Source organism: Typopeltis vanoorti, chromosome 7 (assembly GCF_054136105.1).
Source record: "Typopeltis vanoorti isolate ZY-2024b chromosome 7, IOZ_Tvanoo_1.0, whole genome shotgun sequence".
NCBI classification, from domain to species: Eukaryota; Metazoa; Arthropoda; class Arachnida; order Uropygi; family Thelyphonidae; genus Typopeltis; species Typopeltis vanoorti.
This window is the reverse complement of record NC_143555.1, coordinates 58905655-58931684: the sequence shown is the minus strand read 5'-3', so window position 1 is coordinate 58931684 and position 26030 is coordinate 58905655. Positions and strand designations below refer to the sequence as shown.

The 26030-nt window shown below is 36.0% G+C and overlaps 1 protein-coding gene across 1 annotated transcript in view; it reads left to right on the top strand.

Moving 5' to 3' along the window:
- LOC150104706 (fat-like cadherin-related tumor suppressor homolog) overlaps positions 1-26030 on the top strand; it is a 573066-nt gene that overhangs the window by 444074 nt on the left and 102962 nt on the right. Inside the window, exons 23-24 of the mRNA XM_090395611.1 lie at positions 7921-8078; positions 22425-22801. Coding sequence (XP_090251737.1) covers positions 7921-8078; positions 22425-22801 — 535 coding nt within the window. The remainder of the gene's footprint in view (positions 1-7920; positions 8079-22424; positions 22802-26030) is intronic.

Below are 26030 nucleotides of genomic sequence, written 5' to 3'. Positions count from 1 at the left end.
TACTTGTCTTCTTCTGCAGCTTTATAACAAGAACCTCTCTCAGTGAAATCTGTTATGCAATTAGATGGTTATAATTATCAGCAATCCACTATCTCTGATATTCTTATAGTGTTGTATCACAGGCTACAACAATAGAGCTTAGAGAAATGTATTAAAGTTTTTCTTTTTTTTGGTTATTAAGGATGAAATAGAGAACTGTGATATTTGATGAATTATGAGGTATCATTATTGAGAATAGGGAAAGAGTAAATGTCAGACCCAGGCGCAAAAGCAGTAAGGAGTGGATGAGTGAGAGAATATAAGTGCTGTTACACAATAGTTAATACAAAAAAAAAAAAAGAAGAGAGTTTAACTGATAGAACAAAAACAGTATTGATTCTCAATTTGAAAGAATACAACTGACAATGTAATAAATAGTGAGGGTGGAGTGAATGGAACACCAGAAGTCAGTATGTGCTCTGATAGAATGCAGAGAAAAACATAAGAAAGCAGTGTGCAAAAGTAATCATAGGACTACATTTTCACATATTCTTTCAAAAGTTATGGGAAGACTTGGGTAAAAATATAGACGGTAAATTATTATTATTATCCCAAGACCCCATAGAATCAAAGACTCATCTAGGATGTCCTTTTGTTATACACACAGCTCATCATACCATGTCTTAAATACACATATTCTCTGCAGACCTCACCCTCTCAGGCAAGGCATGCCAGTCATTCACAACTCTGCATGCAAAAAACCTGCTTCTTACTTCCTGCTCACACCATCCTTATACAACTTCCAGGGATGACCTCTGGTTCTCCCCTGATATCCCACTGTTTTCTGTAAAACCTCTTCAACATTGATCCTATAACAACCCCTTACTAACTTGTTGGCCTCTGTTATATCACCCCTCTTCCACCTATCCACTAGACTCTGTAAATTGCATCTTCTCAACATTTCCTCATATTCAACATTGCAGAGATCAGATACTACCTTAGTCATTCACCTCTGGACCCTTTCCAACATCTCTTCATCTTTTTGATGAAAACCATGTGACTAAATTTGGAAACAGTAGTCCATGTGTGGCCTAATCAAAGCCTTGTACAATGGAACAAGAATCTCCTTACTTCTACAAGTAAGTATCCTCTGCATCATTCCCAGAATTCTTTGTGTTGTCCTCACAATTTTGGCAATGTGTCCTCTAAATTTCAGATCCTTATCCACTGTCATCCGAAGACCTATTTCCTCCACCTACAACAATATATCCCCACCAAGCATAAATTCTACATCCCATCTTTGCTTCCCAAATTTTAAAACCTTACATCTTGTAACATTGAACTTGCATCCCTATTTCCATGCCCATTCACTCAATTTATTCAAGTCTTCTTGTAAGACCACAACATCTCTACCCTTCATAGTTCAGCTGTGCATCATCTGCAAACAACCGAATATCCCCATCCAAATCTTCACCAATATCATTTACATACAAGTTAAACGGCAATGGCCATAAAACAGACCCTGAGGTACACCACTAGTGACTTTCCTATTCCTAGATATTGCTCCCCCCCCCCCCGATCCAATGCACTAATCTAATATTCAACCACATCTGCTCTAGCTTCACTCTCAACTTATCATGTGGTAATCTATCAAAAGCCTTTGTGAAATCTAAGTATACTACTGTGTATCTCTCTCTCTCTCTCCTCTTCTGTTCAGGGAAGCCGTCACATTATAAGGAAGTAGATTACTAAAACATGCATGGCCTCCTTTAGCAAATCCATGCTGTTGATCAAAAATAATACCATGGTTGTCAACCCACTACTGGATTCTAATTCTCACCAACTTCTCCAACAACTTAACCACAACAACAGATAGGCTTATAATTTGATGACCGATTTCTATCACCTCCCTTATGAAGCGGCACAACCTTTCTCTATTTCCACTCCTTTCGAACTCGATCCAGTGCTATACTTATTAAAAAAAATATGTCAAGGCAGATGTAAACTCCCTGGCACATTCCTTCAGAATATGTGGTGATATATTATCAAGTTTGCTTAATTCCCCCATACACCTCCTGCTCACTTACAGTCAGTTTCTCCTCCCCATCATCAACTGCTCTCAATCTCTCCATGTCCATGTGGTTAGCCTAGTGGCTGTGCACTTTGCAACCATATGCCTGGGGAAGAAGTGTCCTAGGTTCGATTCCTGTAGATGACGTGAGGAGCTTAAGGATCTTCCTCAGTCATAGCCAAGTTAGCTGGTCTTCGATGTGGACAGCAGGTTTTTCCCCCCAGTTTATCTGGGGTTTTTCATCCCGCAAGCAGGCAACCGGCCCCGTGAACACACACAGATAGTCAGGAATGCTTAAGACAATCCCTCCAGCCATAGATCTGAATTGTCAGCTATGCCGGTCCTGAGTTCGGATAAAAATAGGGGGGGGTGCTGTATCTCCCCATAAAAGGGGTCAAGGCCGTTGAATCACCATACGAAATGAAATTAAAATCTCTCCATGATGTCACATTCACAAGAGTGAAAGACCTTTATGAACTGTTCATTAAGTACTTCTACTATATCTTCTGTAGCAGTTATCCTTATACCATTTTCTCCAATCAGTGTCATCATTCCATAATCATTCTTTTTTTTTTTTTTTTGCTGGCTACATATCGAAAGAACTCCCTAGGATTCTTTTTGGCTTCATTAGCTAACTGCTGCTCATACCTCAACTTTTGTTACCCTTACCAACCAAGTCATATTCCTTGCCTGGTCTTTTTAATACTCATGGAATTAGTTATTGCCACTTCTATTATGCTGCCTCCATAATGCCTTTTTCCTCTGTATCGCATGCTTAATCTCTTCATTCATCCATTTCACACCTACCTTATTTAATCTTCTGACCCCTTGGAATACATTTAGGCATTGCATCTACTAGACAGTTCTTGAATATCCCCCAAGCTGCATCAATCTCTTTTTCTGCTAACTCCTCATTCCATGCTACACTTGCAAGCTGTCTCCTGAGTTCTTCATAATCACCAGCCTTGTAGTTCCATATATATATATATATATATATATATATATATTCTCTTTTTTCACAGAGGTCCTCACAATACTGGCATCCATCCAGATAATCACTTCATGGTCACTCTCACCAACTGGAGGGTGATTTGAAACCTCATTTATAATTACATCCTCAGATGAGATGATCAGAACCCAAACCCTCAATCCTCATGTGCATCTGATTCATACTGTCTGTAGTTGTCCCTCAAAAACTTAAGAAACTCATTTTCTTTATTTCTAGTTGCTATCCCAGTCTATATATCGGCATAGTTATGACGATATATAGACATACTTAAAATCATCCATAATAATCACCCTTTTCTTATTTGCTTGGCTAATTTGATGATACATTTCATGGTCACTACTATCCACATCAACAAGTCTATAACAACATCCAACCAAGTATTCCATTCTATTCACCTCTATATCACACTATACTGCCTCAAAGCCACTGGCACTATTTCCCTCTTGCATCTCTACTTTGTGTGGACATAACTCTTTGTCTATCATTAATAGCACTCCCACTTCCTTTTTTACCCTTTCTTTCCTCACAAAACACATCCATTCATCTCTTCCATCTCTATTCCTGTTAGGATGTAATCCTCATCCAACAATTTTTGGATGAATAGAATCAATTAATGCAACCATTTCATTTGCCTTGCTTCTTACACTTCTAGCATTTGTATGCAAATATAGTAGCTTATTCCTGGATCTGCAGGTAGTTCCACTGACACCACTTATTTGATGTGACTTCTCCATGCTTAACTCGAGCCATTTCTTTTTCTCCTTATTCATCTTTGAACCTTCTTCAGATCCCAGGCCTTCCCCTTCCCTTTTCTGTCTACACATGCATTCACACCATCTTGGAGCATCTACCTTTCTCATATTATGTTCCTCTGTCCATTCTGAGCCTCCCCATTTCCCTGTCTGTCTTGCACACCTATTCTCTCATTCCCTATACTCATGCCGCTCACTTCATAATTCATGGCCACCTCTTCAGTCACTGCTGTCTTACTCTCTCATTCTTCCACATTGCATACCACTTGATCACATTCATTCTCTGCACCCACTTCTCTACCTTCCAGCAGCAGTCTCTCCAAGCAACTCACACCAAAACCACTCAAATGCAGTCCATTGCTCCTATACAGCTCACTTTGACCTTTAAACTCATTCCACACATTAACAAACTGCACTCCTTTCTCCTCACACATTTCTGCTAACATATCATTCATAATCCTTGCTCTACACCTCATCTCATCACTGTCATACCTGGGCAACATGCTTACTACCTTTCCTATCACACTATTCTCTTTTATCCATCTCAACAACCTCCTAATATCCAATATGATGTGTTCTTTGTTTACAGTCAAGTCATTTGTACCTATTACAACTACCAACTATTTTGCTCGCTTACTTCACATATCTAATGCCCCAATCACTCTACTCATTCAACCTCCAGTAAAACATACTTTACTCCAGTAAACATAAGATTACTCTACTGAGTTCTAATTTCAAAGAATTTGTAAATAAACTTGAACAAAATATCCCACACACACTAATAACACTGCAAGTGCACAACTTTTATAGCAACTCTTACGCACGCACGCACACACACACACATTTATATACTATTAATCATTTCAAAAAGCTTATCTCAAAGGAGCACTCTTTACACACCACTACTTCTCGTGACACTAGCCTTTTATGCAAACAGGAAGGCCATTAATGTTCCAAGAGTTATAATTTCCAACAGTACTATTGTCGCTAAACAGATATTTGTAGTGTTTTTGAAAGGAGTAGTGAACATGTCTTCACCATCAACACAGATTTGAGTGATAGTCCTTTCTTTGTGGAATTTAGTGAATTGTCTATTGAAGAATGCAGCCGAATGGTAATCTGCTAAGTGCTGTTGTATTCTTATCTTAAAATTTCTTTCTTCTACTTGTTTCTGCCTTTTCACTTCTATCTCTATGTTAATGTTTCTAATGATGTTGCTACATTTTATACCATTGCATTGGTTTATTATGAACCAGCTTCTCTCTTTATACAGGCCTTTGAACTTTTTTCTTTTCAGGAAAGCCTGTTTCTTTCCTCATTCCATCATATTCTGTTTTACTGTTTGTTTGAATTTTACCACATATCACAATTCCAGGTAACATTATTTCAGTTTGAACAGAGGGTCCAGAATTTAGTTGAAAATATCAACTGAAAATTTCATGGAATTCTCCATGGTCCAGAAGAGATCTCTACTTTTTCCATACAGTGGAACTTAAGTAGAACTGGATTATGATCTGACATGTTGATGTGAAAATGTTTTATCTGAATTATCCTATTTATAAGGGAAGAATAGACATTATTCATGCATGTAAGTCTCGAGATTAGGATTTGAAATCCTCCAGATGTCTACTAGTTAAGCATGTCGAGACATGTTTAACTTTGCATATCCCACTTTTCCACTCCTGAGTTGTCCTCCTATTTTGGCTAATGTGGGGTTTTCAAAACAATAATGTAGTGGCACCATATAAATATGGCTCCAATTCCTGGAAGAATTTTCATCTAACTGTTCCATTGGATGGAGCATAAACTTTTATAAACCTTATTACACATTCATAGCATTTCCAGTCTATTGTCAAGATTCTCCCTTCTGCATCCCAAGGAGGTCTCATCAGTGGAAGCCAGACCCAGAAGTGATACCAAGGTTGATGTAATGCAGAAGTCATATTTCCATATAGAAGTAGTCAAAAGGTGTCACATCTTATTAATAAAATACTCTGGATTAGAGAAATATGTTTGAAAGTTTTTTCACTTGGTTATACTGGGCTACTTGAGAACATCTCAATAAAGGTTGAAACTGGTCTGGGATAGTGGTCCTTTCCATGAGCACTATATATGTCTGTAAAGATATGTGCTTTGCATTATGGATACTAAGGCCATTAATGTAAAGTCATTAGCCTCTATATACAAGTAGCCCGGTCATGATGTTACTTCATGCACAAATTTTTATTTGCTTACACTTGGATAAAGGATTAAACCAAGGATATAATTTCTTGGCATCTTTAATTTATAGTATAACCAAGTGGAAAAAAACAACTTTCAAAAATGTGAGAATAGAACAAATGAACCGTTTGTTTTGTACACAAAGGATGTAGGAAATAATCTGAAATTAAATGTGCAGTTGTTTGCTGATGATACAAAATTAGGTAAATTAGAGTAAAGCTAATCAAGGAAATGTAGAGAGCTAGCAGGATGATTTAAATAGGCTGTCAATATGGGCAAAAGATAATGGGTATCAGTTTAATGTGGAGAAATATAGTTATACATTTTGGGATAAAGAGATTACAAGCATTGTACCACATTAATGGAAGTGTACTCCAGGAAATAAATTAAATCAGTGATTTATTAATAGTGATGGACAGAGAGTTGAAGTTTAGAGGACATATTGCATTATGTCCTCTAACTAATAAAGTTAAAGAATTTTTATTCCTCCTTATAAGGCCTTGTATATCCACATCTGGATTACTGTACTCAGGTTTGGTTTCCTGGCGATCACAAAGTGGTAGAGAGAATTCAGAGAAAAGTAACTAAAACGGCGAACAGTCTGTGGAATGTTCCCTATGATGATAGATTGCGGGTGTGTGGATTGCAGAAGTTGGTTGGTAGGCAAAAAATAGGAACATTTAAGTTTCTTAGAGTTTTATAGAATTGATGCAATGGAAATGTTTCCACACTTGGCTAGAGGAGGAAGAACAGAGTTCATCCCTGGAAGTTGAGTAAAGGTGTGGTTAGTAAGGGTGTGAGGACTAGATTTTTCACTTGGAGAGTTGTAATTGAATGGAATAAGTTGCCAGAGTTGGGTGTGATCACTTTGTCTGTTAATAGGTTCAAAGAGAGGTATGATAGATTGTGTGGATAGTTTGAGCCTCCCACGATGAGTCTTCAGACTATATAGATGCCCATATAATAATAATTATCATTATTATAACTACTTTAGATGCGCTTTCTTGTTTTTCTACTCCACTATATATATTAATATATAGTTTCCAATTTGCTTTATATCTTTGTGTCTGATACTGCACCAATTTCAATGTTATGTTTTTCAAATTCATCAGTTACATTCTTGTAACTGATTTTTCCTATCAGGGATCATATATTCTAGGTGCTAGTTTTCAGTATCTCTCTCTCCTCTATTAGGTTTGTTTTCCTTATTCCATTCTGGGTCAGTGCCAAGATAGTTATGTGGTCTTTTAAATTTTGATTACTTTGAGCAATCAGGTTTAAAATTATTTGGCAAGATGCTATTCTAACTAGAAAGTGCCCCCTATGTTGGTTGGGGTATATGGATTTAGCCTTTACACATGGAGTGGCCCTTCTGGAAGCGTATATATACTTCCAGAATGTGTAACACTTCTGGCATGCTTTGCCTACATTACACATTTGCCTCCGCACCATGACAAGATACAGGTAGGATTTTTGGAGGCAATATATTATTACTGAAAATAAAAACATTCATTTGTTTAATTATATTTTACTTAATTTTATTCTTCTCTGAGAAGTGTAACTACAGGGGGGGGGGGGGGCTGAAAAGTTCTGATTAACACCTAGAACAAAAATGATATTAAAGCAACTGATATAATCACAAGGAAGAACATATCTTAAAACCTTTTAACCCCATGTTTCATCAATAATAATTTCTTCTTTTTTTCCTTTTAAGATATATATAAGAAGAGTTGCTTTAATATCATTTTTGTTCTAGGTGTTTATGAGAATGTTTCTGCCTCTCCCCCATATGATTTTCTGATGCTTATTGAACTTAATGCATCCATTGCTGTATTTATCCTCAGTATTATATTTACTCATTATGATACTAACTGAATGGTTATTTTTAGAAAGCAACCCAGTGTCGTTTAGAGGAAATAGCTATGCACGTTATACACTGAATAGTCCAACTGATCGGCACTTGAGTGTTTCCTTAAATGCACGTACCATTCAAGCCACAGGAAATCTGATGTATGCAGCAGGAATACGAGATTACAGTATATTAGAAGTAAGTGACACTTTGAATTCTTATGTACAGTGATCCACAATTATTTGGCCTTCAGTTAACCAGTCGTTGAATGGGTTGGTGTGTCACCTGTCATCTTGTACAGCACCACGTAATTGTTCTGTTTTCAGTTATCCAAACCTTCAATTATCTGAACAGCAAATTATTCTCTCACTATTACCGGATAATTGAGGACTTGCTGTAATTATATTCAGTCAGTATATTAAAATATTCAGTCAGTATATTAAAATTCAAAGGTTTTTTTTTATAATTCTATAATTATATTGTCATAATCATTTAGTCACACCTATTTAAAGGAAAATAATAATTCTCACACTGCCAGTGACATGCATAGAAAAATGAGAGAGGGGGGGGATAATCCATGGAATCTGGACCATTTTCTTTTAAAGGACATGTAACTTATTATTATTATTATTACGGGCAGCTCCAAGGAGTCCTTAGACTCATCGAGGGAGGCCCAACATCATGTCAAGAACAACTATTCAACATTCACACAGTATCTATCATACTTCACCTTGAACTCATTTACAGTCATGGCACCCACAACAGACTCTGGCAGCTTATTCCACTCATTTACCACTCTCCAAGTAAAAAACCTAGCTCTAACACCCTTGCTAACCACATTCTTACCAAGCTTCCATGGATGGCCCCTAGTCCTCCCACTACCAATCCTATTCTCAAAAATATCTTCTGAATTAATCTTATAGAAACCCTTCAGTAATTTGAATGTCTCAATCATATCACCCCTTTTCTGCTTATCAACCAATTTCTGTAGCCTACAAATCTTCAACCTGTTCTCATAAGGTACATTCCATAGTCCTGCTATTATCTTGGTCATTCGTCTCTGGATCCTCTCCACCCCCTCCTCATCAAGAAGGAAACCCTGGCGCCTGTATCTGGGCACAGTAGTCTAGATGGGGTCTTATCAAGGCTCGATACAGAGGAACAATAACCTGTTTGTCTCTGCTCGTTAAACTGTTTTTCAGCAACCAAGTGATTTGATGAGCTGATTTTGCCACTTTTGCAATGTGTCCCCCTAAACTTCAACTCCCTATCCACCAACACTCCCAAATCCCTGGCCTCGTCAATCTCCTGGAATACAGTTCCACCAATGTGATATACTGCTGCTAATCTTTTCATCCCAAAATGGAAAACCTTACATTTTTCCACATTAAATTGACATCCATTCTTAGCCCAGTCCTCCAAACTATTCAAATCATCCTGCAAAATTTTGACATCCTGAGCATTCATTATTGCTCTACCCAACTTTGCATCATCCACAAACAGATGCACAGTTCCTCTCAGATCCTTTCCTATATCATTAATGAACCAATTAAACAGTAGTGGTCCAAGAACAGAACCCTGTGGTACACCACTACTCACAGGCTGTCTTTTGGACTCTACTCCTGAATAAACCACTCTCCTATCCATCTCACCAACCCTATATCCATTCTCATATGCCAACTTATGCCAAAACATCAACACACCAAAATGCAGTGCAATTATTTATGACTGTTGACAGTGCTACTACAGTCAGTACTCAGTGTAATGAAATACCAGAAGTTTCTGGTCAAGCCCCAAGAACACCAGTACTCTTTTTGGGGAAATCTGATATAGTGATCATTCCCACTATAGCAAACTCTTCCTCTAGTCTATGCATTTGTTGTAATGAGAGTCAATGGTAAAACTGGATCCTGCATATTTCCACAGCTGCATTACATCATGCAGCTCCTGTTTGTGTAAATTAGGAGCAAAATTCCACTTTTACCTCTGTATGTTTATCTATCTATCTACCAGCAGACTTTTCAAACACAAACAGAACAGAATTCTCCAATTTATTACCAATCTAAAAACATGGTTCAAAATGAAAAGTCTGTGGTTGGATCTGCTCTGTTTTCCTAAACAGCATAATATATAATCGGATTCCACCAGAATGTAGAAATTGCTGCCAAGCTTGCATTAAAGATCACTGAACTCATTAAGTTCTTTGAAAATTTTGAGAAGTTTGGCATACCATTCACATCTTGTACTCTCTCAGATCCATCATCTCTGGAGGCATTACTAACACAATCAATCCGGCACATTTCTGAAGCTCTAGCTCCACTGCTGCTAAATCCAGAGATTGAAATACTTATGCCTCCCAGAACTTCCAACTTTCTTCCTTTCATGTGCACACATACATTCCCATCCATCACCTGCCACATTTTTAAAGTATGGGATACATTCATGCCGCATTCATAACAAGCTACAAAATCATCAACTGTGCTACTAATGTCTTCATGCACTAGCATTCACTGTTTTTGCAATGTTGCAACTTTCACGAAAAGGAAATTGTAGTCTGAGCTACTGTGTGAAGATATGTTAAGCTCAAGACATTCGAAAATATCCAGCAGTCTGTAACTACAATAAAATGATAACTAGCCCCTAGAATTGCACTTATGTGGACAGATTAACTGAATGTGTCTGAGTTTGAGGAATGGATGAAGGTACAAGATATCATAGGAACATACCACTCAGAAGTATAAAATCACATGTGTACCATAGTAAAAATTACTTATTGTACAAATATTTCATCTTACATATCATAAGAAATCATCAGCATAAGCAAAGAACAACAGTGAGGAATTTGAACAAAGAAACAGTATAGTACATGCATCACATTAAAATCCTTCTATATGTGCCACATATTAGTTAAGATAATAGAATAATTGTGCTGAAATTAAAATTAACTCAAAAGGAATTAAAAAATACAACCTATTTAATACAGTTGAGGATTACAATTTTCCAGATTTTAAGGATGGAAAGTACAATTAAGATTTGATCAATGAAATAAAGGCTTCAGTGATTTCTTTGAATAAACATTCATATTTATATATAGATCTGTATAATATTTTTACACCAAACTATTTATGATAACAGATTTATGGGGTTTCATAAATGGAATATGGCCTTGATGTAAGGGAATACATTTTTCAACTAATCTTCCTATTTATCCTTTGTAAGGTAGGTTCCACGAACATGGTACTTGGTATACACCAAGTATCATCATTGGTGTAAGTTTTTCCTTTGGAGAGAGAGCAACAGATGGTGAATTTGATATTGATAAAGTTGACGGTTGCAATGAATTAGTATTTTTTCATAATCTTTGCTATGCGTTCAGAAATAGCTTTGATATAAGGCATATTATTATTATTATTATTATTATTATTATTATTATTATTAACATTTGACCTCCATGGAGTCAGAGACTCATCATGGGAGGTACACAATATTGCACACAATGTTCATCCAACTGTGCTTTAAACTGATTCAATGTGTCTACCCCCACAACACACTCAGGCAATGTATTCCATTCACCAGCCACTCCATACTCCTCACTCCTCTGTTCAGTTCTTTGGATTTCTTCTTGTTTTGGATACTGTATAGGAGACCTGTTAATTATTTTTTGTGTTGTTCTGAGGTTGTAGCTGTTTGGTTTCCAGTTCTCATTTGAGAAATTCTTTGAACGAACAAATTTTGTATGCTCTGGACACTAAGGATGCTGTACTTTTGAGATGAATGGTCGGCAGATATATTATGAATATAGCATTTTGTGAAAGTTGGTTTTCCGTAGACAGAAATTGAAATTGATCCATTAGGTTTCCATTTCATATGTGCAATAAGAAAGGAAATTCCTCTGGATGATCAGGCAACGTATTCCACTCACCAGCCACTCTCCATAGTCCTCACTCCTCTGTTCAGTTCTTTGGATTTCTTCTTGTTTTGGATACTGTATAGGAGACCTGTTAATTATTTTTTGTGTTGTTCTGAGGATGTAGCCATTTACTATAGCTGTTTGGTTTCCAGTTCTCATTTGAGAAATTCTTACTCTTTCTAGGGTAAATTTGATTTGAGCATGTAAATTGTGAACTCTTTGTAGAAATGAGCAATGTAGCAAAGCCAAAGTGACACATTTTTGGATGGATAGAGAAAATTCTTTCTTCCAGGCATTTTAGGTATACTTTCTTCCAGGCATTTTAGGTATACATTTATACATAAATGTTCATATTTATGTATAAATATGAACATTTATTCGAAGAAAGTGTCGAAGCCCTACTTCATTGACCAAACCTTAATTGTAACAGCTGCCTTTCCTTCTTTAAAGTCTGGAAAATTGTAATCCTCAACTGTTGTAAATTGATTGTATTTTAATTAATTTTCAGTTAAATTTAATTTCAACCCAGTAATGTTATTATCCTAACTAACATGTATAGAGGGATTCTAATATAATGCTTGCGCTATATTGTTCAAATTCTTTGTCTTACGTAACATGAAATATTGTACAATAAATAATTTTTACTGTGGTACATGTGTGATTTTATGGTTACAGAAACTTCACTAATCTCATTATACAAAATACTAGTTAGAAACGGACTATAGACAAGTAAGATTTTTTCAGGTGGAGGTAGAACTTAGGGGGTTATCCCTGGAAGGTGGTTAAGGATATAGTTAGGAAGCATAAAAGGTTCAGGTTCTTATCATGGCATTTGGAGTGTGTGGAATGGAGTATCATTAGATGTTGTGAATGCATCTTTGGTTAATGTATTTGTAAAGAAATGGGTATTTTAGCATGAAATACTAAAAAGAGCCCTTCTTCAATGAGTCATTAAACTCCTGGAGAAGCCTTGATAAAAAAAAAAATAATCTCATACTTTGTCTCATTAAAATGGAGCCATTATCCTTTTCCCATACTGCCAGTCTTATTTAAATCATTCTGCAGGATCTCTATGTCAGATTTCATTAACTATGTTCTTTCCACTTTCGCATCATAAGCAAACAGCAAGATAAGGTCCCTTGGAACCTTACCAGAGCTAACATTTTAAACATCCTGGTAATAATCACTTGCACATACTCATTCATGCCCCTATGTAACACCTATCCTCATGACCTTATTAGCATTAAGATTCTGCAATATCCTTAGGACACCTCCAAATCATCTCTCTCTCTAGTCCTACACCATTCCCTGTCACTGCCTATCTCTACCTGGATGGTACACCCTTGCAAAATGAACATTAAATAGTTCAATGATTTTGTATGCTTCAGTCACCTCCCTACAATCAGCATTCATCAAAATTATTTTATATAGTCATTCTTCCTTTTACTGAAAGAACTATTTGGGATTCCCTTAAGTTTGCTCAGCTAATTTCCTCTTATAATTGGTAACTCTTCTTGCCTCTTTCTTATACTGTTTATGAGTGTACCTATCACTTTTTCATTATATACCATTACATTCCTTTCTTTCCAGCTTCATCTAATTCATGATTTATCTCCATGACCATAGGTGTATAGCATTGTCCCAACACTTACATATTAATTAATGCAACATTTTTTTTAGTAGCTTTCTTCTAATTTTTTAGGAAATGACAACATAAACTAAATTATTAATTATAAAAACTTTAATTAATACTACCTAAATTTTGCAATGTTACGTTGCCTTCCTCTCGGATGACAAAACAATTATATGTGCCTGCAGGCACTCGCACTAAACAAATGAGGCTGAAGAAAGCTAACTGAAGTCTTCTTGAGTCCTAAAAGGTGCCCCCCCCCCAGTAGGCTAAATTGGTTTGTCTTGGTTGTTGGGCTGCCATTCTTTCGGCCAATGACCAAGACAATGCAATTTAGCCTGCTAGGGGGCACCTTTTAGGACTCTAGGACCGACTTCAGTTGTCTTTCTTCAGCCTCATTTTCTTAATATGAGTGCCTGCACATATCATTATGTTGGAGGCTTAATAGATTTTTTACAACACTCAAAAAGAATTAAAATAGAATTTAATACTTCTATTTTATTAATAATAGGAAGTATTAAATTCTATTTTAATTCTTTTTGAGTGTTGTAAAAAATCCATTAAGCCTCCAACATGATGTCCTCACAGCACTTAAGCCTCTACACACGAATGCACATATCATTGTTTTGTGATCTCTGAAGATGGAATGTAACATTGCAAAATACAGGTAGTTATTAATTAAAGTTTTTATAATTAATAATTTAGTTTACATTATCATTTCCTAAAAAAATTAGAAGTATGTTTAACCAATGTATAAGCTTATCTACAAAAATTTCAGTAGCTTTGTTTATATATACTAGTTTTGAAATTCTGATAACATCTACTATGTGTAATTAATTTTTTTCTAGTCTTTTTTTTTCTACAAGTCTTGTACCATTATTGATGTAAGTGTGATAACTTACAAAACTTGTTGGGTCCTATTGTTTATTTTAATAAACCTATTTTATTTTAAAATAAAATAAAATAAAATAAAATAAAATTTTAAAGTAAGTTTCTAAACATGAACTCAATACCAGAAATTAAATGTAGTCACTCTTCTTTATTCAGAAAGGTTTAGGACTGGCAGGATCTCCCAATACATTTAAAAAACTATGTTCAGGAGATATTCTTGTTGAAATTGCTTGGCAAACACTCATAAAATTAACAGCAAGTAACATAAATGGGTGAGAACAACAATTTATCGCACACAATAGATTGGTTTGTCAAACCTATGATAAATCAGTACCATTTATGGGAAGAGGTCTGAGTAAGAAGGAACTTGTTCAGGTTATATTTGAAGGCCTATGTACTGTATTCCTTGGGAAGCTGAGGTAGGTAGTAGATAGGTTGTTCCAGAGTGCAGCAGCAGTAGTACAGAGGAGAAATGTATGTTAGGAGTTGAACTGTGAAGGGGGTTTGGGGTTACAGCTACACTCATTTCAGTGGATTTGTATGATATAATATTATAGAGGTGTGATCTGTTGTCTGTTTCAGATGAGGAGTTATATTCAAAGCTTAAAGATCAAGGAGTGATGATGGTATGGTGTGCATTCTGATTTGTAAAGACATTCATTCTAACTTTTGATATACCCAAACCTTCAACAATAAAATAAGAGCTGGATATCTCAACTGTCCTGTTAGCCTCTACATACCTAAACCAGTAAGATGCTTTAAATATCATGCCTGAATTGCCTGTTGTGGCTCTACTATCTGGCCTCAATATAGTAGTAAAGAGCAAGATAATAAATCATGATCTGCTACATCTAATCTTTTCGAGGATAGTCCAAATATCTGCATTCAAGTAACTTGAAAGTTCAGATTTTACATTTTGTACCTAGTTTTGAGTATCAGCCAAGTTTTTTCTAGTAGCCTGGATCTGTTCTGAGTAACGCTTTCTCCATGTGGTGGTATATTTGTTGCACCTTTGTTGGGGTAAATTTTCTCTTTAGTTTGATGTAATTTGGAATGATATTGCTGTCCCTACAATGTTTTAAAAATGCCAGTCAATTGATCAAACCAGAAACATGAATCTCCAACTTACCATATTGATTGCATCGCTTGTGGGTTGAATCAATACGGTAAGTTGAAGATTCATGTTTCTGGTTTGATCAATCGACTGGCATTTTTAAACATTGTAGGGAGAGCAATATCATTCCAAATTACATCAAACTAAATAGAAAATTTACCTCAACAAAGGTGCAACAAATAGACCACCGCATGGAGAAAGCGCTATTCAGAGAACAATCCAGCCTACTAGAAAAAACTTGGTCGTTACTCAAAACCAGGTACAAAATGTAAAATCTGAACTTTCACGTCACTTGAATGCAGATATTGAGACTATCCTCGAAAAGATTACGGACAACACGGCAAACCATATCCTTCAAACTAAGAAAGAAAATCTCATATCCAAATTTCATAGACTAAAAGAGCAACAAAACCAACAGATGTGTTTGAATTTCCCCACAGTGAACATCAAGAAACAACACTAGCTACCAATCGCTTGCAGGTAACAGTAATGTAGTTAACCTATCCAACCATGCCTTAAACAAAGATGAACTACTCAGCAAAGGTCTCAATTTTGCCATAGCACCCAGATCGATGAACAAACTGGATTTTATTTGTAATATTGAAAGAGACTTAAGATTCATCCCAAATACCATAGCAGATAAAATTCGTTTAGAAACCACCAACATTTTAAATATAAATTATAAGAAAACGATAACAAGCAACTTAGCGAAACACGAATTAACAGCAGTGAAATCATTAAAATCAAATCCAAACATCGTAATAACTAGAGCCGATAATGGAAGTGCCACCGTTATTCTAAATCTAACCACATATTTAGAAAAAATGAATCTGCTAGTCTCGGATAATAGTACATACCAACTTGTTAACTACGACCCAACCAATGGAATAAAAAAAAAGAAAACAGAGAAACTACTTAAATCAATTACTACATGGCCCAAAGATATCAAAAAATTACTCCTGCACTATGCTCGTTCCCTTAGAATTTATGGTCTACCAATGATACACAAACAAAACACACCACTCCAGCCGATAGTCAAAGTTATAGACAGCCTGAGTTATCACCTAGCCAAGAAATTAGCGGCAACACTCAAGGAGTTGGTAGGTTATTTCCCCCTCTTATATCAGAAACACACAACACTTCATAAACATAATCAGAGACATTACATTAGAAAAAGACGATTTATTAGTCAGTTTTGATGTCTCTGCTCTCTTTATGAATGTCCCAATCGATGACACAATCCTTCTTTTACAGAACAAATTCCATCCAGATCTCATATTGCTCTTTGCGCATGTATTACGTTCTGGTTATTTTGTATGACAAAACACTTTCTACCTCATAAAGAAGGCAAGCCATGGGCGTACAGTTCATTCATAATTGAGATTGAAAAACAGAACACACTTCCATTTCTAGATACACTTATCACATGTCTTCCTTCTGGCAGACGTGTTGTTTACCCGAAACTGAAACATACTGGCCAATATATACACATAAACTCCTATCACCACCCAACACAAAAACTAGGTATCATTAATACTCTAAAAAACAGAGCTTTGAAGATCTGCTCCAATGAATAAGCGCTGAAAGACGAATTTAAAGTTATCAGCAACATTTTTCAAAATATGGTTACAGCCAAAACACTATTAACAAAACTCTCTACAAGACCTCAATAAAAAACAAAGATAAACCAAACTACAATAAAACTATGACCATTCCTTACATTAAAGGGACATCAGATAAATAAACAGAATACTACAGAAATGCAACCTCAAAGCAACTTTAAACCTCCTGCAAAATTAAAAAGCTTACTCAACTCATCCAAAGACCCACTCCCTCTGCTAGCCCACCCTGGAGTATACCGTATTTATTGCACCTGTAATCTACCATATATAAGGGAAACAGGATGCACAATTCCTGTCAGACAAAAGGAACATAAACAAACACATTAAATATAATAACTATGGTGAAGCTGGCCTTTCTGATCATGCCCTGAACACTTTACATAGAATTGACTGGAAAAGCACCAGTTGTTTACATCACACCAAAACATGGTATGAACACAAATTTAAGGAAGCCTTAAATGAGAAAGGTTAGGTTCCTTTCTCAGCACAAGCTTAGAGGTGGCACCAGCTTATTTGACACAGACAAATCAGTCCAAATAGTCTTTTAGGCACTATGGATAAGTTAATGTGTGTAGCTCCTTAATTCCTTGGCTCCTATTCCTTTTTACAATTACAATTCTATAATGAGTATGAAAAATTGTATATTACCATCTTTTTCTTTTCATGGAGTTTCCGTGACTTCCCTTCCGTATTTTCTCACTATTTGTTTTCATGGCATCAGCAACTTACTTCCACTATCTTCGAAGGTTGCCCTTCGCTGACTTCACTTCCGTATTTTCTCACCACATATTTTCATGGCATCAGCGACTTACTTCCACTATCTTCGAAGGTTGCCCTTTGCTGACTTCACTTCCATATTTTCTCACCACATATTTTCATGGCATCAGTGACTTACTTCCACTATCTTCGAAGGTTGCCCCTCGCTGACTTCACTCCTGTATTTTCTCACCACTTGTTTTCAGGGCATCAACGACTTACTTCCATTTATCTTTGAAGGTTGCCCTTCACTGACTTTACGTTGGCAACTTACCAACGGCTCTTTACTGGAATTTTGACTTCATTCCTTTGGTGACTTTACTCGACACGGTACAACAGCAACCGGGAGATTGTTGCTGGGCACCGGCGGCAAGCTTCCACAGCTATCCAGGACTTGGATGGGAACCAGGAACAGAAAACAAGAGAGAAATTTGAGTTTCACGCCGGGCCTTATATTGCAAAATCCGAGCGCCCTCTCTCGATGACTACGTCATACTCTTAGCTGCGGCCGATTGGTCACCGCAATTCCGAACTGTTTTGACATGGTTCTAATACATAGATCTCTTATGTATATATAATAATAACAATTTCCGTACTGATACATAATTTCCCTTTGCTAATCTTACACAGACATTATCAGTTTTAAATATAGATTTCTTAATTTTACTTAAATTTAAAAAGTTGTTTTGACATACTTCTGAGTGAACACATGTACACTATTCTCTTAGCTCTTTCTCTGGAGGCATAAGTATGTCCTTATCCTTAGGTCTAATCGTTACTGTGTGTTGGGTCGGAAACAAGATGGCTTACAAAAAGTGAGTCAGCACTTTTTCTGACACAACAGTGCCATTCAAATTCTTGGAATTTTTATGCCACCATTATTGTTGAGATTAGGGTAGTTAATCAGAATTTCACAGGCTTCTTTAAATTTTCTTTCATACCAGGTTTTTGTATGATGTAAAGAGCAGGTGCTTTTCCAATCAATTTGATGTAGGGTGTTGAGAGTGTGACCTGAGAGGCCTGCTTCACCAAAATTGTTATATTTAATGTGTCTTTTGTGTTCTTTTTTTACGTGTAGGAATTGTACATCCAGTTTCACCAATATAAGGTAAGTTACAGGTGCAGCAGATGCAATAAACTCTAGGATGTGCGAATATGTTTGTTAATTTTATAGGTGGTTTAAAAGTGGCATTGAGATTATAATGGTGTAGGATTCTATTGATTTTTTCTGATAACCCTTTAATGTATGGGATGGTTATGGTTTTACTGTAATCTATATTCTTTTCTGATGAAGTTTTATGAAGAACTTTATTAATAGTATTTTTGTTATATATCCATTATTTATAAATGTGTTGCTAATAATTTTTAATTCTTGTTTAAGAGCTTGTTGATTAGAGCAAATTGTTATAGCTCTGTTTTTAAGGGTGTCAATGACTCCAAATTTTTGCAATGGGTGGTGATATGAGTTAGCATGTATATATTGGCTAGTGTGTGTGTGTCGGTTTGCGGTAAACTGTGAAGGATAGACGCCTAAGGGAAGACGTGTGACCAGCGTATCCGGGAATGGGAGTGAGTTCTGATTTTCAATTTTGATAGTAAATTATATGCGTTCATGTTGTTTGTTCAGGTGGCTAAGGAATGTGTTTAATGTTTGTCGACCGTGTGGCCAGTAACGAAAACATCGTCAACGTATCTAAACCACACTGTATGTTTTAGAGTAAAGGAATCGAGAGCACTTTGCTCAAAAGCTTCCATATAAAAGTTAACAATTGGCAGGGATAGTGGTGAGCCATGGTGACCCATGGCCATACCTTCTTTTTGTAGGTAAAATTTATTTTGCCACACGAAGTAACTGGAATGTAGTACGTGGACAAAGAGGGCCATGATGTTGGGCAGAAATTTGTTCCATAGGAGAAGAATTGTGTTACTGATTGGGACATTTGTGAAAAGGGCAGAAACGTCAAAACTGACTAATAAATCATCTTTGCCGAGTGTTATGTTTTTAATTTTGTTTATAAAGTGTTATGTGTTCTTTATATAGGAGGGGAAATGACCTACCAACTCCTTGAGTATTGACGCTAATTTCTTGGCTAGGTGATAATTAGGGCTGTCTATTCCTTCAACTATCAGCCGAAGCAGAACATTTTGTTTGTGTACTTTAGGAACACCATATATTCTGGGAGAATGGGCATAATGGAGTATAAGTTTTTTAATAGTGTCTGACGGCCAAGAAGTGATGGACTTAAGTAATTTCTCAGTTTTTTCTTTATTCTGTTAGTTGGATTATAGTTTATATGTTCAGGAGATATTCTTGTTGAAATTGTTTGTCAAACACTCAGAAAATTAACAGCAAGTAACATAAATGGGTGAGAATAACAATTTACTGCACACAATAGGTTGGTTTGTCAAACCTATGATACATCAGTACTGTTTATTGGAAGAGGTTTGAGTAAGAAGGAACTTGTGCATGTTATATTTGAAGGCCTGTGTATTGTATTCCTTGGGAAGCTCAGGTAGGTAGAAAGATAGGCTGTTCCAGAGAGGCAGCAGCAGTACGGAGGAGAAATGTATGTTAGGAGTTAAACTGTGAAGGTTTTGATTTTCAATTTATTATTGTAAATTGAAAATCAAAACTCACTTCCTTTCCTAGATACACTTGTCACCCTTCTTCAGGTAGTCTATCCTTTACTGTCTACCACAAGGCCACCCATTCTGGCCAACATGTACATTCTAATTTTTACCAACCACCATTCACAAAAACTTGGAGTTATCAACACCCTCAAAAAAGAGTTATAACAATTTGCTCTAGTGACCAAGAAGTACAAATTATTAGCAATGCATTTATAAACAATGACTATATCAAAAATACCATCAATAAACTGAAAAGGAAAGCAGTTTGTAAATGAAAATAATAATACATTAAAACCATACCTATTCAATACATTAAAGGGCTATCAGATAAAATAAAATATATATAAATATATATTTGAAAATATATTTTATATATATATATATATATATATATATATATTAAAAATTAAAAAATATATTCAACTCACCTAATGATCCCACCTCAGGGTGGGATCATTAGAAGATTCAGTACACCAGTAAATTAACATATATTGATGAAACTGAATGCACAAATACAGTCTGTAAAAAAGAACACAAATTTTATATAAACAGTTTTTCTAGGGTGTTAAAAGCATGATCCTCTTGGATCATGCTCTTAACACCCTACACCAAACTTATTGGGAAGGTACATGTTCCTTACATCATACAAAAACCTGATATGAATGCAAATTTAAGGAAGCCTATGAAATTTTGATCACAATAATGATAGCCTAAAAAAATCCCATGAATATGGATAACACATTTGGCCCATATAATATTTCATTGAAGTTCTCTAGCAAACCCTCACTTCAGGACTCTAAGCAATAATTTCATATATTATTATTATTATGTGACACCTCCAGGGAGCCTAAAGACTCATCAAGGGAGGGTACCTACTCTACAACTCTCTCTCACCACCACTCAATCCACCAACGGCATCTACTGCCAACCACCACCACCACCACCACTAGTATTTTCACAGACAATTGCAAACATTCCATGCCCACAGCAGGATTTGAACCTGCAGTCTTTTGGCTGGAGAGCGGATATGCTAACTACTCGGCCAACCAGGCCAATCACCATCAATACTGTTTTTGTTATAATTTCTGTTAATACTTTCTAAGCTTTCATGTAGTGGGGGAGAACCACACTACATGGTCTACCAGAGGTCAGGCCAGTAGTATTAACTGCCTTTTTCCTCTGTATCGCATGCTTAATCTCTTCATTCATCCATTTCTCCAAGATGCATTGATCGCTTTTCCAGCTTACTCCTCATTCCACGCTACACCTGCAAGCTCTCTCCTGAGCTCTAATCACCAGCCAGTTCCACATATACCCTTTTCTCACAGTGGTCCTCACACTGCTGGCAACCACCCAGGCAATCACTTCATGGTCACTCTCAACCAACTGGAGGTAATAAGAAGAGAGGTTGTTATTACCTCCCAAATCGACACACAGCCCAAATCGAGCCTTGACTTCTTGGATTTCTTGCCTACCATGTCTGTCCAGAACTTTACTTTGCTATCTTGACTAATAGTGTGTATCCATAATTGATTGTGGATAAATTTTGTTATTTTGAGAGAGCAGGAAAATTTTTTGCTGCTCTCTCAACATTGATAAGCTGTAAGCTTGAATTCTATCATGGCATGAATGTTCATATTATCTTCAGTTGGGGAGATGATTTTTGTTACCTGGTGTGAGACCCAAAATTAATATAAAATATTCCACCTTTAGCCTCTGTAACAGAATTTCCAAATTATTTAACACTTAGCTACACACACAGTATTAATTTTGTGATGGGTTTACAATATTTTGTGAGTGCAATGAAGATTAAAAAAAAAGAGAGAAAAACATATTATAGTATATATTTAAATTTAAAAAAACTGCAGTGAGTATGCTGTTTCTTTACTATATTCAGTTGTCTATAATATGAAATATTTTGCTTTTAACAAACAAAAAAAAAATACAGAAAAATTATGAATGCTAATCAACAATTTATTTTTCTGGTTAGGTTTCCAATGGATTTGTTCAATACAGATTTGACTGTGGGAGTGGTGAAGGTCTAGTTCGTGTAGAGCAACAGCGGGTCAGTGATGGTGCTTGGCATGAAGTGAAAATAGAGCGTCATGGAAATGCCGCTGAACTAACAATTGATAAGCAATTCAAAGGTTCTGGAAGTGCTCCAGGAGTGCATGATATTTTGAATTTAGATGGAAATGATATTTATTTCGGGGCAGAAGTGCACCTCCAACAGCATCCACATCCAACAGCATTAGGTTATGATGATATTAGAATGGGTTTTATAGGCTGTATGGACGACATAAGAATTGATGGTATTACACTTCCAGTTCACACTTCAGGAAGTAATGGTGTGGTAACATTAAGAAGGTAAATATTTTCTCTGCAATTCAAATGATATTATTTTTTCATTTTAATGGTGGTATACATTTTAAATAGTTTTGAGAGTTTATGAAATCTTTGGGGGGGGGGGGGAATAAATATATATATATATATATATATATATATATATATAGCATGTTATGTGGCATCTAACCTTTTCAAAACTTTAATTTATGATACAACAATCATTCTGATGTATGTTATTTGCAATTATTAGTTTTACCAATTATACAAACATTAGATCCCTATGTAACACCAAAAGGTCCTAAAATTAGTTGTTTCAATGTCTTATTTGCAGTTTTACTGATTATCTGAATATTAATTTCCGCCCTCTATGCGCACGTGTACAAACACACACACACCTTAACATCAGATTATTCTAAATGATCTGTAGTGTATGTGGATAGTGTATAGATTATGTAGTGGGTGATAGTTTAAGGAAGGCAGAGTGGGCTACATGGCATAAAGTGACCTCTCATGATGAATCATTTGATTCAGTGTAGTTCAGAGTGACCAGCTTTATATATCCCACTGCTACCCTTAATTTTTTGGGATGAACTGTGAATAGTAGAGCAGACGTTGTGGCCTTACATGAAGACTTGAATAGATTGAGTGAATAAGCACTGGAGTGGGGATGCCAGTTCAATGTTGCAAAATGTAAGGTTTAAAATTTAGAAAACAGAGATAGGATGCAAAATTTATATAAGTATATTGTATAAGTAGCTTAGTAAGCCACACATCGACTACTGTGCACAAATGTGCACAGATTTGGTCACCTGGTTTTCAAAAGGATGAAGAGATGTTGGAAAGGGTCCAGAGGTGACTGACTAAGGTCTGATTTCTTGGATGTTGAATATGAGGAAAGGTTGAGAAGATGCAATTTATAGTCTAGTGGTGATATGACAGAGACCTACAAGTTAATTAGGGGTTGTTATAGGATCAATGTTGAAGAGGGTTTACAGAAAACGGTGGGAGATCAGGGGACAACCAGGGGTCATTCTTGGAAGCTTGGAAGGAGGGTGTGAGCAGGGGACTGAGAAGAAAGTTTTTGCATGCAGAGTTGTGAATGATTGGAATGCCTTGCCTGTGAGGGTGATGCCTGCAGAGAATTTGAGTGTGTTTAAGGTGCAGTGTGTATGACAAAAGAACCTCGTAGATGGGTCTTTGACTCCATGGGGTCTTAGGGTAATAATAATAATAATAATATAAAAAAACAGGCACTTGTGGTGAGTCAACATGAAACATGAAAACTTTTCAACACTCTAGTTGAAAAAAATACTCTTGTACTTGTTTCACTCCAACTAATAATATAAAAAAACAGAGCTAAACAGTTATAGTTATAACTGTTTAGCTTGATTAAAATTAACATAGGTTGTTTGCATATTTATCACCATCTTACTTTCATGTTAATATTGTCATATTACACAATTCTTTATTGTGTAGACAATCCAGGACATACACTACTAATTTCTTTGTCATATATTTTTTTAAATGACTGAATTTCTTCCAAAAGCTTTGGCTGCTCCTTTGTGAAATTGTACAAGTCCATACGTCTTTAAAATGCATTTTTGTTATTAATACTGTCTGTACAATTTCAACAGACAGCTGGTTCATTTCATCACTCCCAAATGCATCAATTAAAGAGCAGCCTCTCTCTCTAATGATGTCTTTGCATCTGATATTCCTAACATAAAACACTGTGCATTATGTTCAAATAACTGTCTTCATTTTTCATTGAGTTGTCTCACCACATTTCTTCCAATGGTCATTCTTAAAGTCACCTATATTCTTCACTTGATTTAATTGTTCATCTTCCTCTATTACTTTTAAGCATGTTGATGTCAATTTTGGATATGTCTTGGACACACTTGTGAACAACACAACAAGATGCAGGGATATATAACAAAATCTATTTAAAGCCACATATCTCTGCAAAAGGCTTGGCCCAGTTTTCTAATTCTAGGAAAGTGTCATTGAAATTGGTGACAGTTTTAATAAATTCAATATTTCCGAATTTTTGTTAGTTTTTGAGGTCCAGGACCACAGATGTAAAAAAAATGTTGCTCCTTTCTATTGAGCATTTGTTCTGTCAAGGCAGTCCATTGTTGTGCTACAAATGTTCTCTTGTTCAATCCTTTTGATAATGATATTGTATATTTTAAGTTGACTATGAATGGACTTTAACCAAAAGAAAGCACTGTGGATTATTTAAAAAAAAACAAAAAAAACTCAAGAGTTTGGGGATTTTATCTTGTGAAAGGAAATCTGACTTGAGACCATCAAACATTTCACTCATTCTTACCACAGCAGGTAGAATGAAAGACATCTCGTCTTCACACTTTATAAAATTTGATAAGGAAATAAATGTTGCATGGGAAACTGACAAAAAAATACATAACAACAACAACAATGTGTGAATATATTCTGAAGGTAAAAAGAAAGTACTTTGGAGGAAATACAAGATGAATAATAATAATAATCAGTTACATGAAGAGGATAAAGAACAAGCCAGGAGAGTGACTCAGTAAAGAAAACAAAAGTAGAGTATGAATGAAATTGGCAAATCAGGCAAAGAAAAACCCTAGAGAGTTTTTTTTAGATATGTGGCAAGTAGAAGGAAGAATGATCATGGTAAAATGAAGTTCATGGATGAAAGTGGTAGAATGGTAACTGCTACAGAAGACATTGTTGAGGTATTCAGTGATTAGTTTATAAGGGTGTTTCATCCTGATCAGGGTGGAATCATGTGGAACTTAAGTTAGAGGACATAGGAGAGGATAGCTTAATTGTGAGTGAGCAGCAGGTATTTGAGGAAATAAATAAACTTGATGAAAATAATCCTTTCCTTTAGTGTTACACGGTGATCATCATTCATTTTACACAAATTATGGACTCTACAACCATGTTATAAATAATTATTTTAATTTCCCGAAGTTTCGACCTTCATGATGCGGAGGACACTGACATGTAGAAGTAGGGAGATACTTGTTCCAGTGTATAAGGCTTTGATTAGGCCACACTTGGACTATTGTGCCCAGATTTGGTCACCGGGTTTTCAGAAGGATGAAGAGATGTTGGAAAGGGTCCAAAGGCGAATGACTAAGGTAGTTTCTGACCTCTGGAATGTTGAGTATGAGGAAAGATTGAAAAGATGTAATTTGCAGAGTCTCATGGAGAGAAGGAAGAGGGGAGATATGATAGAGACCTACAAGTTGGT